This window comes from Gambusia affinis, linkage group LG03, assembly GCF_019740435.1.
Source record: "Gambusia affinis linkage group LG03, SWU_Gaff_1.0, whole genome shotgun sequence".
NCBI classification, from domain to species: Eukaryota; Metazoa; Chordata; class Actinopteri; order Cyprinodontiformes; family Poeciliidae; genus Gambusia; species Gambusia affinis.
This window is the reverse complement of record NC_057870.1, coordinates 27769504-27785279: the sequence shown is the minus strand read 5'-3', so window position 1 is coordinate 27785279 and position 15776 is coordinate 27769504. Positions and strand designations below refer to the sequence as shown.

General features: G+C 37.9%; 1 protein-coding gene across 1 annotated transcript in view; it reads left to right on the top strand.

Annotated features, from left to right (window-relative positions):
• The first annotated feature begins 1277 nt into the window (after positions 1-1277).
• mmp11a (matrix metallopeptidase 11a) overlaps positions 1278-15776 on the top strand; it is a 34416-nt gene continuing 19917 nt past the window's right edge. The window contains exon 1 of the mRNA XM_044111566.1: positions 1278-1524. Coding sequence (XP_043967501.1) covers positions 1420-1524 — 105 coding nt within the window. The 5' untranslated portion in view covers positions 1278-1419. The remainder of the gene's footprint in view (positions 1525-15776) is intronic.

Here is a 15776-nt window from a genome sequence, read left to right as displayed (position 1 = left end):
ACTTCACTCAGCGTTCCAGTGGATTTTTTCACCCTAGAACGCCTCATTAGCTCCTGATAGCTCTGAAATGAAGGAATGGAGCTCCGACTCATTAAAAAAATAATTGACTCCTAGTAATTGAATGAAGTTTGTCAAACTGACTTTATTTAGCTTAATGAAACGTATTTTTTCAGTGAAGGAACAGCAGCCACATAGTTTTGATTATTTTCTTTACCAACGAAACTAAAAGATTTGTTTGACTTTCTGGAGTCAGCTGTTGCTGCAGGTCTTTTCTTCTGGCATTCATCTTGCTTCTGCATATTAAACCTGAATTAATTACGTCTCTGCCTGCAGGATGAATAAAACCTCAACTGAAGTAGAGTGCAGCTCTCAGTAGAGCATTATGTTGCTCCAGCTAAATATCACTTGAGCTAATCTGCTAAATCTATAAAACATTCACACCTCAAAGCCTCACAGATTATTCATGAAATGCAGGAATTTTTGAGTAATTTAGAGCATTTTTTAAATTTCAAAGTAAGGCAATCCTCCCCTGCTGTATGTGAATATATTGCACAAAAAAAACAACACAAACACTTAGTTGTTTGGAAAATATTTTGTCTTTCTAAAAGACAGTAAAAGGTACAAAAAAACACTAAAATAGTCAAAATCACGTTATTATCATTTTGCTAATTAAAATAACAAAATTTCCACTCAACTTTTCATTTTAGGTAATTTTTAAATATTAAATGATTGATAATTTGATCAGTTATTCACCACTCAAGTAGACTTTTAACCAAATACTTTTTTTACCTTTACCTGAGTAAGTTCTTGGTCGACTACTTTTTACTCTTACTAGAGAATATGTTGAAGTACTGCTACTTATTTGAGTACAGTTTTTTTGGCACTCTACCCACCTCTGCCTGCGGGCCACATAAAAAGTTAAGGCGGGCCGGATTTGGCCCCCGGGCCTTGAGTTTGACACGGGTTCGAAAGCAATGAAAATTTTCACCAGAAGGTTTGTAAAACTGGCTGTATTTTTGCGGTTTTCCGTTTGTTTTTTTTGGTGCTCTTGTTCCAGATATGTTCATGTCACGCTGTGCGTCACAGTTTGGGTTTCATGTGAAGAACTGTTCGACTAATTGGTATTAAATTACTTTTTCTCTTGATGAAAAGTCCCTCAACTCTTTGCGCTGCAGAACACGGCAGTGAAACGGTTAAGAGTCACATGGTAGCGGGTGGTATTATCAGCCCGGGGCTGCAAAAAAAAAAAGTGTATGAAAAAAAAAAAAACAGGGAACAAAGAAATCAGAGAGTATTTAAGGAGAAGTCGCCCCACATCCTGGAGCCGTGTGACTCTCGGCACTGCACACCGCACACTTCTGCGCCAAAAACACCCGCTGCACCTCCATCCTGCGCGGCTCCGGACGGACGGCGGTGAGGATGCGGACTTCTCTGGTCGTGTGCTTCTGCGTATTTGCGCTGCAGTGTTTCCAGAGCATGCTTGGTGCTCCAGTGCGCGGAGCCGGCAGGTACAAAGCGGCACCGGTGAGTTCCTGTCTCCACTTCAGCGTCATGCCGGAGATTGTTTTAGTTTAAATATTCTGAGTTTAAAGCTGCTGCATGCGTCTTTAACACATATTTGCTGCTGATTTTCTTTATTCAGCTGAATCTCCTTGAAATCCCCCCGCACTCTTAAGAAAACACCACATTCATACGCAACAGGTTGCGGTTGTTAAGAGTTGGATTTTTGCTATTGTTTGAAATATTAGTTGGCAGGTTAGATATGTGCGCACCTTTAACTCATCAGCACCAATTTCTCTACTGTTGTGATTAAGAAAATTGTTATTTTAGACCCGCACTGCGCTTGACCTGCTATTACATCTTAAAGTTGTTTAAAGCAGTGACTATTATCACCATTTATTTTCTGTCTGCTCAGCATCAATGTAAACACGCAGCCCTGACTCCGAACATCTCCATAGGTATGCTCACAGGCAGAATGTCTATGGAAGCCCAGAACTGCCAAAAGTTAAAAATAAATAGTCTTAGCAAAGTAATTAATGCAAAAACCCTGCAAATAAATAAAAACATGAGTATTAGCCCTGGTTAATGTTTCACCAATTTATAGTTGTACTTTTGTTTACTTGTTTTTATTTTTTAGATTTTTTTATTTTATTTCCATTAACATTTTTGTTATCCTCTCTTCTCTGACTTATAAGGTTGTGTGGTTTTTTTGTTTGTTTGTTTGTTTTTATTTAATTTTGGCACTTTTGGACTTCTATAGATGACATCAGAGTTGTGGTTTTGCAGGGATGACTGATCTTTTGGGGGGGAATGAGTTGAAAAAAAAGACGTCCAAGTTGTTGAGCTCCACTGCAGCCATGGCAGGAAGCTGTAATAACAGCCCTTCCAGGCATTTTGTCAACAACACCATAAAAGAGAAGAGGTCCAACATTAGCAGCAGTCCTGATGGCGACAGCACTTGGACTGTCAGATCAACTCATTTCTATCTTTAATCAGCTCCTAAATCACATGCTGTTGTGATTATTGCAAGAAGTTGCCCTTGTTTTGTTTACCTCTCATCTCCCATCAAATTACAACTTCTCTGAATAAATATTTAAACTTTGTTTACAGCGAGCGGATTGTTTGGTATGCTAGTCTCCTTCGCAGGAATGTCCTGTTTACAGGTAAACCAACAAAAACAGTTCATCAGAAAACCAGGTTGTTTGGATAAAATTGTTACTGAGAATAGTTGCCAAGTTGCAGAGAAACATTTATCTAATGTAGGTCGCCTTGTTGCTCTGAAAGCACCAGCAAATTACGCTCAGCAGGGGGTGTGATCCGGACGAAGATCCTGACAGGGAAAACCGTAAATTTCTCCAGGAACATCTGTCAGCCGGGGCGGAACAAGATGATCAGAGGTGAGAGATGAACGGGGACAGAGCAGCAAGCGTTTGTTTGGTGCTTTCACTAGATTTATGCTCAGGCGAGGACAAGCCGCTGCGGGTCAAACACAATCTGCTGCTTCATGTTTATGGGCCGTCAAGCTCACACAGTAGAGATACGAAGAGCTGCATCTGAGTTCGGTGTTTGTTGTTCTGATGCCACAGCTGGAGGGGAGCGATCTGATGTGGCTGTCCGCCCAGGGTAGCACCTCAGTGGGAGAGGAATGGGCGTCTAAAGAAAACAGTCCAGCTGATAGTTTCACTTAATACATAAAAAAATACCTTATTAGTCCCAAAGGGAAATTATATATAACTCATGTTATTCAAGGTTTTTGTAGATGCTGATGGCAGGAAGGACTCATATAGCAATCTGCCAGATCAGGATGTAAACAACTGCTGAAAATTATAATTATGAATGAAGTTTGTATCAGAAGTTTAAGTCAATGCTCCACAATGAGCTATTAGCTGTGCTTTCTTTCTACTAGCTTCCTCCATGTTGTTATGATCTCTTGATGATGCTGTCGGCTCACACCAATCCTTCAATTATCACTAATGTAAACAATGCGCTGCTGTGTGACGTCAGCGTTCTTCTTCTGCACATTTGGGGATGTAAAACACTAACACAGAAGACTACGGTGGCCCAGAGGTGCAAGTAGTATGAACAGCAAAAAAACCCATTACATTTCAGAACCTGCTGTGTGAACATAGGTACCTTGATTTCTGGTTACTTATTACTCAGTTGGTATTGATTACTTGATTTTAAAATCAGTAGCAAAATTAGATTACAAGTTGCTGTATTTGTTACATAAATCAGTTGCCAACAACTGCTCCCTGAGGCACCTCAGCAGTGATAATAGTGAGAATCTCATTTATTATGGCATGAAATGAGGACGAGTCAGCTGTGTTTCAGGGCAGCATTTCCTCTGATGTCTGTCCAACTTCTTCAACTCTCCCCCACTTACTGCACGGGCATAAAACTTAAGGCCCGGGGGCCAAATCCGGCCCACCATACCTATTTATGTGGCCCTCAACACTCCAAATTACATCAATCACAGAAATTTACACAAAATGAACAGATCCTTGTTGCAAATTTTCCGCAAAGATGACCACAAAAGTATTGGGTGACTGCTAACTCCTACCTCTAGGTGGCAGTACTTTCTGCTTTTACATCACCGCAGCTTTAGTTGCAATGCAAATCGCAAAATCTTATAAAGAGTCTTTGCTCTAGTTTCTAGTGCAAATATCTTAGTACACTTGAAATAAGACAAAAACTAACAAATAACTTTTCTGTAAGACATAATAGGTTGTTTTAAGTCAATAATTTCAAAATTCAGATGGAAAGGTTTTAGTTATAAGTGAAATAATCTTCCAGTGGAACTAGTACTTGTTCTACATCTATCGTGATAGATAAGTGCACTAAAAACTAAACCAAAAATATTTGTTTTTGTGTTTTTTGCAGTATGATGTCAAGTAATAGTCCCTGATTGGAAGTAACAAAAAGTTACATTTAACGTTTTGCATGTGAGCAAATATTGGAAACATGTTCATCCATCCATCTATGAAATGACAAAGAAAACATGATTCATCAAAGCAGGACGCATTCTTCTTCCATCGCTCTGTGGTCCAGTTCAGCTCATTGTTGGAGCTTTTGGCAGTGGACCAGGGTCAGTGCGGACACTCAGAGCCACAAACTCTGATCACCTTAGTATCAGAACCAGAATTTACTTTTTCAGCATTTTGAAAACCGTTCTGGAGATGCTTCCAACCATTTTCTCTGCTTCTGATTCGTAAACGTTTGAGATGTAAAGTTCATTTCCCGCCCAACACATCCAGCTCACCAACAGGTGCCATAATGAAGAGATAATCTGTGGAATTCCCCTCCCTTGTTTGTGATCATAATCCCAATTTCAATCTGCATATTTTTACATTTGAAGGCAGTTTTAACAGTTATAGTCATTTTAGAAGGCATGATTATTTTTGGTTCAGTTGAACATAGAGTTTAATGATAAACACAAAGAGAACATTTTTATTGCAAACATCGAGATGGAAAAAATACTCGGTTTCGTTCAAAACAAGTGTCATGGAAACTCTGAGCTTTCTGGGATGTCATGAGAGACGCAAATTCATTTCTGCATGTGAGAGAAAACGTTTGTTTTTTAGATTGTAAGTTAATTTTCAACCAGAACTGACACAAACAAACTCTGACGGAAAAAGCAACAACTTCCCACTGCAGCTGTTTAGGTCATGAAGCAGTAAACGGGCACGGTGATTCAAAACTCACATTTTGAACATTTTTGTACTTTCATTTGGGTCTCTGAAAAACAAAACAACAATTTGGTTTTTGGCAATAAGTTCATGTTTTTTGGTATCTGGACAATAAGCTGCTACAAAACAGCAGGCATTGCCCGTCACCTAGCAACCCCAGCCAAACCCAGCCATTACCTAGCAACCCCAGCCGCGTTCCAGCACATTTGGTCAGCTGGTTTTACCTCTATATGTGCTGCACAATGGCTGCTGGAAAAGACAAGTGCTTTGCTGTTGACTTACTATCCAGAACTTGATGTGTTCTTGTTGGTTGTGCAGGAGGCTCCACTTCTGCTTTTCAAAAATAAGTACCTGTGTAATTATACATTTGCAGCCATTTTCACACGCGTGTGTAAACACTGAATGAGTTGACCTGAAGAACAATTTCCTACATACAAACTAGTGAAATATTCTTCCTCGGATGGATGGATGGATGGATGGATGGATGGATGGATGGATGGATGGATGGATGGATGGATGGATGGATGGATGGATGGATGGATGGATGGATGGATGGATGGATGGATGGATGGATGGATGGATGGATGGATGGATGGATGGATGGATGGATGGATGGATGGATGGATGGATGGATGGATGGATGGATGGATGGATGGATGGATGGATGGATGGTTTCTCATTATTAGGCCAAATTAAGAATAAATAAGATATACTTTTTCCAAAAAGTTGGTAGTTTATTGCCAGGATGCTTTATTGACCCATTTATAAACATTAAATCTTCTTCTGCACTTTGGTCTTTGCTGTTTCTGCAGTTTTATCCCATCTTAAGTTCAGCCGTGGAAGAATTTTCAAATCCTTGAATCTGAACATTATGTTGCATCTGTGACAACTTTGTTTAGTCTTGTCACTTTTACCCAGAAAGGCCTAATCTGCTGGTTGTGTCTTTAACGTTGGAGTGCACAGGCCCGGACAGGCCTGGGAGTCTGCAGCATTCAGGGCAGTGGGATTCTGTTTTCTCTGCCGCAGAGGGGCTGGCTGTGGCAGCGAGCTGTTTGGATTCTCCTTCTGTCAATAAAGCCCGATTCCCGTGGTTTTTCCTGCGCGCTTTGTCCCGTCGTGTTGATGTCTCTGCGCGGAGTGATTGGTGGAGCCACCGTGAGAGCAAAGGTGACGTCGGAGCCGCCCTGCGCTCCCGCCGAGTGGATCTGGGTCACAGCTGCGCCGGGTTGTGAGTGGCGAATGAAAAATCAACGTGTGGGTGCCGATCGCTGCCAGAGGTCCATTCTGGAACCAAATGGTTCAGGAGTCTCTGCAGCCTGAATGAAATCAGTCACACATTTACTGATCTGGAGAATGGATGCCTGGTTTTCAGTATATTTTACCCTAAATCCAGATTTTTGAATAAGAAATAGAAGGAAAAGTATTTATTTGAAAAGTATGTATGTATTTGAAAAGCAGAAGTTGAGCCTCCTGCACAACCAACCAAGAATCTGGATGGTAGGTGAACAAAAAACCCTTGTCTTTTCCAGAAGCCATTATACAGCGGTTAAACCAGCTGACCAAATGTGCTGGAGCTCAGCCTGGGTTGCTAGGTTATGGCGCAGTGCTACCCAGCTGATTGTGACTGAACATCCAGGGGCTTTTGAAATTTTTTGTTTTTCAGACACCAAAAAACTTTAACTTATTGTCCAATCACAGCTGGGTGGTTTTTTAAGCACTTGGTCTGTGTTTAGAAGCAGTTGAGACCCAAATCGAAGCACAAAAATGCACAAAATGAGAAGTTTGCATAGGTGCTAGGTGACGGGCAATGCCTGCTGTTTTGTAGCAGCTTATTGTCCAGATACCAAAAAACATGAACTTATTGCCAAAAACCAAATTGTTGTTTTGTTTTTCAGAGAATGTTCAAAATGTGAGTTTTGGAGGTCCCCTTTAAACAATCGTTTTCTGAAAAAATTTTCTTAGTCTTTGGCTTCTTTTTCTCTCAGTTTCAGTCAAACACAGGATCATTTTCTTTTTTAGTTTACTAAAGGGATAGTCCAAATACTTCAAAATGAGGCTTTGTTGAGAGGTTGAGACAAGTAAATATCTTTATTTACATGTCCTAAATAAAGAGTGAGAGTTTACTGCTCTCACTTTTACTCAACTGGAACTGGATGCAACACAGATGGGGAAAAAAAAGCCATCAAATCTAACCGACTGATTCAAACAGTACAAAGACGTAATTCTCAGTTGTGGGATGGAGGTTTGGTTTGTGCATGGAGGAGGTTTATGGCCGATATTTTCATGTGCACATGGCTTATAAATCTGGAGAACACAATCCTTGTGTGCATTTCTGGCTCTGTGCCAACAGTTTAGTGCATCTGGTTCTTTTGATGCTTCTCAGGCTTGTAACACTGAACTCTGTTACTTCATGTGCTTTGCTTCGATTTCCTCTGTTTGGACTCGCCCGTGAGGGTTGATATCGGTCGTTATCCTCAGAAGAAAAGTTTGCTCTCTCTCACTGATATACGCAGCAGCGCCTGCGTCTGTCAGTGTCACATCTTTTGAAACGTTTCCACAGTTTGTCACATGGCATTTTAAAGTATTTTAAAAAGTGATCGACCAGCACGATTTGGGAAGTGATGATTTAAAGTTATTTCAGGTAAAAATCTGAAAAGTGTGGCATGCATTTGCCCCCATAACTGACTACAAGCCCATAGTATATTTCTACCAGCTTTGCTTTACAACTTTGAGCTTTTTTCCCCACTTCTCTTTGATTCAGATTGAATGGAAACTAAGGAGTCTGGACTTTGACTGGGCCATTCCAATCACACGATGATCAAGTCAAACTCATTTGTTTGGCGCATTTCAGCAACAATGCAGTTAGTTCAAAGTGCTTTACATCATAAAAACATCATGCAGCCACCAATTATGAGTAAAAATTATATTTTGTCACATCAAAATCATCAAACAAACATCAAAAATGTGGATCAATGATTAATTTGGGTATTTAAAAAACCTCAGCTGTCTGAATTTATTAGCTAGAATCATGAAGACACTGTTGTAGTAAACAATGCAACTAAAAATAGACTTAGGAATGAGTTTCTCTAGATCTTACTGGGTCATTAGTCTTTTAATAAATGTTCTTGAGGTGATAGAAGACTGACTTTGTAACCATCTTTATGTGACTCTGAATGTTCAGGTCTGAGTTGATCACTACTCCCAGATTTCAGGCCAGATGGTGTGTTTTATGATGTTTGTGGTGCGTTCAGGGTGACGTGCTTTGGTAGTTTTCTGCCACTCCTGAAGGAGGTTAGTGGAAAGGATTTACGTAAGGAGTAAAAGAGTAAAGACAGTTGAATCTTTATTTATTTCATTCATTTACAGTTTAAAATGAGCATGTTAACATACACGTTTTGAATGAAAACAAATAATTTGAAGAAGAAAATCATCCATGCAGATACATCTTTAAACACGAAACAGGAAATGTGTGTAAATATAAAGATAATAACAAAAAATATATTATCTTTGCAACACTACTGAATTAATATAGTTCATCATACCTGGAGAGAAAATAATATTTTAAAATAGATCTTCTCTCTTTAGTTTTAGTCAGATTTGTTCCATAAACAGAAACATAACTTTTACATTAAAAAATCTCTAATCCTCTCAAATTATAAATGCTGTCTCTTTTAATAAATCATTTTTTTTTTTTCAAACTTGCTAGTGATATTCTGTTATGAATTTGCCCCAATTTTCAGATTTTTATTCGGAAATGTTAAAACCATTCATCAGTTTTCCCAGAAATCACAATAAGAGCCATTAAAGGTGCAACAGTTGTTGTCGTTGAAGTTTTATTTTTAGATTTTCTTTTGTTTTTCATGACCTGAGCTCTTGCTAAATGTTCTTGCATTTAAAAGCCGCAGGTGCTCCAAACCTGCAGGTTTCTGTTTATATCTGGCATTGCACCTGAGTTTTATCCCCCTATAAATTTAACTGGCATCCTCACCTGAACTTTGACCTTTTGTTTCATGTTTTCCCACTTTCATTTGTTCTGCTGCCAAGCTTAAATAGCAGCCCAATAACAAAAAGGTGTGATTAAAAGCCAGGCTGCGTGATTTTAAGGGTGGCCCGCGCTTCCCTGAGGCTTTGTTCACATTAATGAGTGAAATCATCACAAAGTCATCCTGCAGGGAGACAAACAGCAGATTCAGAGGCTTTCCAGGAAAGATAAGAGCAGATGTTTCTGATTTTCATAATGCATCTAGAGATAATGAGGTATTTGTTGATTAGGAACTCTTGCAACACCATTTCATATCTAAATGCTCTTGTACAGTAAGCAGATTCTTTTGTCTCTGGGCTTTAAAGTAGAGCACAGCCTGAAGAAATGAAACCTTATCTGTCTGCGGATGTAAACACTCACTGAGTCGCTTCCCATCGTTTGGTTCCGCTGGTATCGGGTCGAGATGTTTAGATGTAAATGAAAAGACAGAACTCCCGGCTCTTTTTGTTTTCCTGCGACAAACAGATAAAATAACGAACAATGCCTCAGGTTATGCCAGCAATCTCATCGCTGTGTGAATTATTTTCCCTCTTTTTAATTTCCTTTGCAGCGCCTCTAATTTCCTTCAACCTTTTCCTCTCTACATCTGTGGCACTCACAGATTTCCTACTGAAGTTATCCAAAACACATGTCGTTCGAATGTGTTGCTTTCAAGTGCCAGAGCTGGTAACGAATTCCTGCAACTGTCAGAACAAACTCTGGAGTTATTTTTAACTAAAATAACTAAAAATGAGAGAAGTTGATTTAAATATTTACACATTTGTTTCACTTATCCTTCAGCCAACAGCAATTAGACTTTAAAAAGTAAAAAATCTGACAAAAAGTATGAAAAACCAAAAGTTGCTGACTTCTGCAAGAAAGTTTATCTTGCAGATTTTAATTTGTTTTTATTACGTCTGCCTTGAAGGAGCCACAGATATTACTGATCATGGCGGCAGGAAGACAGGAAAGAAGATGGGAAGTCATTAAAAATCATAAATCAAATACATTTCTTTCAATAAAATGAGAAAATAACTCAGAATGAACAGAGGCTTGGAGTTGGAGGGTTTACCTGGAATCCTTTTTCTCCCTCAGGCTGATTGTTGTGTGCATTTTGTTTCCAGTGTGAAACAAAATGCTACTAACAGGAAATTAATCCGGCATCGCTGCGTCTCCTTAAAGCTTCAGTCTAACATGAGGGGAACTAAAAAAAGGGAAAAAAGACTTTGTTGTGTTGTTCTTCGTACTTTTACTTCAGTAATTTTACTATGAAGTATCACTACTCTTACTTTTTAAATTTCTGGATTCTCTACTCGCTGTGAGTAACTTCACTTAATGAAGAACAAATATAATATACAAATTACCAGAGACACAAATTTCAGTTCAGGTAAAGTTTCATTTTGAAAGAAATTGATTTGATAAAATTTCACCTTTTTTCCTGTTTTGTCATTTTATTATTATGGTATTTTATAGTAATTATGTTCATTTCGGTTATTAAACGACTACAATTTCCACATAATTATATCTTTTGATCCGTCTGTAATTTTAAATATTAAATGATGTTTGGGTTTATGGAAAAAGATCAGATTTTAATCTCTGAACTCAGTTTAATCTCACTTAGCAATGTCAGAAATCTGAGAAAAGTCTGAATTCTGAGATTAAAGTAAAAATTCTGAGAAAAAAGTCAGAATTTTGATAAATTCTGAGAATTCTGAAAAAGTCAGAATTCTGATATTGAAGTCAGAATTCCAACGTTTTTCAGAATTCCAATGTTTTTCAGAATTCCGACGTTTTTCAGAATTCCGACGTTTTTCAGAATTCCAATGTTTTTCAGAATTCCGACGTTTTTCAGAATTCTGACGTTTTTCAGAATTCTCAGAATTTCTCAGGACTCCTATTTAAATCTCACGATTAGTCAGAATATGTTTTTTTGTTTGTTTGTTTTTTAAGTGGCTCTAATTGTCTTCCGTATTTGATCAGTGAACTTATTGTCCCTTAAAATACAAAAACTTCCATTTAACATTATACTCTGGTCCATCTGATGGTGTAATTTTTAAAATATTAAATGATTGATAATTTGATCAGTTACAGTCTCAGACATTTTACCAAATACTTTTCAGTCTTGTGTGATTTCTTGGACGGCTACCTTTTACTCCTTCTTGAGTAAAAACATGTTGAAGTAGTGTTACTCTTACTTGAGTGTAACTTTTGTGTACTCTGTCATTTATATATTATGAATTTATATATTATGTAACTTGAGAATAATTTGTCCAGCTGCATTTTGAGTGTGTTTTAAATACAGCTGGTTACTGAGGTCTACTGCTAGAGAGGAAAAGTGTTAACATTTTGCAGCGGTGTGATTCTGTCTAAAAGTGGACCCCATTGGGTTCCCCCCCTCTCAGAGGGCGGTGTTGGTTTACCCCCCCATGGAGTGGCAGCGGCGGCGGCGGGGGAGTGATGGACTGGAGACGCTGTGCAGATGCGCCCACCATGCACCAACATGTTTCTGTGTGCAGTCTGAATACCGCTGTCAGATCCTCTAAAGCACTGTGCAGATCCTGTCATCACTGTAACCCGAAACTCGATGTGTTCATACTTGTAATCTCGCCCCTCCCCCACCCGCTTCTTCAAGCACCACCACAACCATCGCTCAAGTCGGGACTTTCTTGTTGAATCTGTGTTTTGTGTCTGACGTTTCGCCCTCTCAGCAGAAAGTGATGAGAAACTGTGTGATGAGAGTGTGTGTTTTTAATAGTCTCTTTCCAGGAGTGCTGTTATCTGTCAGAGGAAGGTCGTAAAAACTTGTGTTATCTGCTGAGTCGTCAATGTGGGGGTTTTTTCATTTCCGCTTTGTGCATAAATCTGTCAAAAGTTGGATGATTAAAAGTAGTAAGACACAAAACAAAAATTAAAATGTTGGGGGGGTTTGCATTAATTTATAAAGTAATAAGCTGCGTTTCCATTGACCACATAATTATGCAAATTGGATTTACTAAATAAATTTCCTTATGTGCCAATATTGAAAAAACTTACATTTTCGATAAATGAAAGTTTGCATTGAGGTGGTTTTTCTTCAACGGTAAATTAGGACCATTGCAGATAAACTTTCATCAAAAAATTCAGATATTCTCTAGAAAAGATGAAGACATTTTACTTTTGGAACTCAGAAAATGTCCTTGTATTTTTCTAGTAGATCTAGTAAAGCAATTAATTTAAACATTTCTGAGTTTTTTTTCTTGATAATTTTAAACTTTTCCAACTTTTTCTTGAAAATTTCTGAAATTAATCTAAAAATTTCTGTTCCTTTCTGGCAAAGTTTTGACTTTTCAAATTCAGAACTGTCCTTATTATTAGAAAAAATCTGAGATTAATGTCAAAAGTTTTCAGGTTTTTTGGCAGAAATTGTCTCTTTCTTTTGTTCAACAATTGCCGTAATAAGCTGTCACATTTTGGACTGTATCAAAATCTGTGTATTTCATAAAACTGCAGTAGAAACACTTTTTTTTCTCGCATCACTTGAGTCACGCGATCAACAACCGGATGTTACTACTGCCAGAAACGACAAAGAAGACGACAAGAAGTATCTGGATGACATTGGCGCGGCTTGTTTTTTAATAATTTATCATGCAAACAAACTTATTTTATTTAGCAAACTTATGTATTTCCAACATTATCGGAATATCAACAAGGTTTTGCAGATATTTGCAATGGAAACACAACTAGATACCCACTGGCGAGTGGCATACAAACAGTTTGGTATATGTGAATTTATTTAAATTTTACTTATCTAACTATACAGTCATCTGTTGGAACTGCAGAAAAATCCATTCATTTTCAAAACCTGAGAGATCAAACACATGAAGATAAAAAGAAAAGTCTGAAGTATTCAGGTTTGACTGTGAGGTTTATGTGTCGAGACAGATTTTACATTCAGATGTCAGACAGGAAATCTCGCAAAACCTCTAAAAACCAAACATCAGTTCACAGCAAACAAACATGGCTGACTGGGAAGAAGAAGAAATCTGGAATATTTAATGTAGAAAAAGAAACACAAAGTTACAAAACTGTAGAGGCGTCAGAGTTTAGAGTTTGAAGGATTTCTCTTTTCTGACAGATTATTTAACTTAGAACAAAATATTTTTCCTATATTATCAATGAAAATTTCTCAAATAAAACTACAACGTTTTCATCAATATTAAGGAATTATTGACTTAAAACTTTCTGAAAAGCTACTTGTATGTTCGTTTTGGCTTATTTTAAATGTACTAAGATATTTTCACTACCAACTCAACCAAAAATACCTGGTAAGATTTTGTGTTTTTGCAGTGCAGTTATTGTTCATTTGATGTTCAGAAGCATGTAAGTGAGAAAAACTTAATCTTTAATGATTAAGTTGCTTTATTTGCTAAAAGTACTGTAATATTTCTCTAAGTTGAGCACATGGAGAACATTTTGGATCCGGATAAATCCTCTTGTTTTGGGCTTTAACCTTGAACTTTGATGCTAGACCTGTTGGGATTGAGTGTCGTTTATTTCTCTTGGTTTTTGGGGGTCAGACAGGTCAACCGATCCATTTGACACCCAGTCGGGGGGGTTCAGCTCGTTAGCCACGTTTTTTCCATCCCTCTCTTTGAAACGACGCCGCCTCCCCCACGGAGCACCCAACCGTTGGAATTAGCCAGAGGTTTACGAGTATGAAAGCCGACACCGCAGCCACCCCGGCGCACTGATTGGGATCAGGCGACGTCAGGCAGGAACACGGGCCTTCAGGATGGAAGGCGCCCCGCGACCCGCTGACTCCAAGGTCAAACCTCCTTCCTTGACAGAGACCTCCGAAATGTTTCAGGAGAAAACGTTTAGTATCGCTTGAAACATTGGAACAAAACTAACATATCGATTTGTTTTTAAATTGAATGAAATAATTACACAATTGGAAACAGATGGATTTTATTGTGACATTGATGGACGTACAGCGGCGTCATTGTAGATATAAAATAACAAAGAGTCATTTAGAGTTGCTTTGAACAATAACAAAAGTAAGATGTTTGTGATTGATGATTTTAATAATGATATTTTTCAGATGCAATATCTGTAACTGGTTTTCACAGTTGTTGACTGCATGATGTGTTTATGGGGGGGCGGTTTATGTGAAATGTGCTATAAAAATAAACTCAATAGATTTATTGATTAAGTTCTGCCAAAAAACAAAAAGCCCAAAATTTTCTACTTTTCAAATTCGGAAATTTCCACTTTTCTTTCTAGAAGATTTTTCAGATTAATTGTGAAATTTCTGATTTTTTTAATGGAGATATTTGACTTTTCAAACTTGAAAATTTAGAGTTTTTAAAATTTATTTTCAAGTTTTTTGGCACACATTTTAAAATTTTCAAATTCTGAAATTTCCACTTTTTTGAGAAAATTTCTGAGTTTAATCTACAAAATTCTAGGTTTTAGGGAAGTTTTTCAAACTCAGAAATTTTCATGTTTTATTTCTAGAAATTTATAGAGATTGATCTAAAAATTTTCAGAGTTTTTTGCAGGACATTTTCAACTTTTCAAACTTGACAATTTCCGTGTTTTCTTTTTGTTTTGTTTTTTTCTGAGATCAATCTCAAAATTTTAAAGTTTTATTGGCAGACTCTTTCTACTTTTTCATAAATTTCTATGATTTAATTCTAGAAAATTTTTGATTAATTGAAAAAAATGAAAAAATTTTCTTGCAAATTTTTGACTTTTCAAAAAGGAATGCAAAATAATAATTTACTGTCATACCATCACAAACGTAAACATGTGGCATTTCCTGAGTCTTTAACTGGAACCATGTTGTAGTTCTGACATTCAGTCTTTATAGATCTAAAGAGCAGCTCAATTTTCATGTGAGTGAGACAAACAGGGAGAGACACAATTCTAACTGTTAGAAATTCCTTTTTCTGAACAAAGCAGTCCAAACAACTCCTTCCCGTTCAGGAACAGTAAGGCCGATCCAAAAACCATTTGAAGCATATGAGAGGGCTATTTCTGCTCTCCGATAGTACCGCAATTCATATCTCTGCACTAACCTGAGAGAAAAAGGGAACAAAGGCCTGAGCCTTTAATTCTGCATTAAGTCAGTCAGCAGTGACTGACATGCAAAGTAAAACACAGAACAAATGATGATGTTTCAACTTTTCCAGCACATTTCAGCACTATGTTGACTCACTTTAGATAAAGTTGAAGCTGCTGGATTATGTGTTCCCTCCTATTGAAGCTGGATCAACAGCTTCACTAACCAAACTCCACGCTGTTTCTCATCCTGAAGGCCTTTAGATTGAAGGCTTTCAGAGCTGCTTCACAACATGATAAGGCTTTCTGTTGTTCTTCTGTATGCATGTTATCAGAATCTGTTCCGGGGAGCCAGATAGCACTTCATACCACACTGGTCTTTCACATTTCTTCCAGCTCAAAAACAAACCAGAAGCAGCTTTTCAGGGGGGGTGCGTAGAAACCTTTTCTGTTTAGAAGCTGCAACTCATTTTGTTTTGCTCATAGCAACTCCAACGAGCCTTTTAGAGCGAGCCGCACAGAAGGGA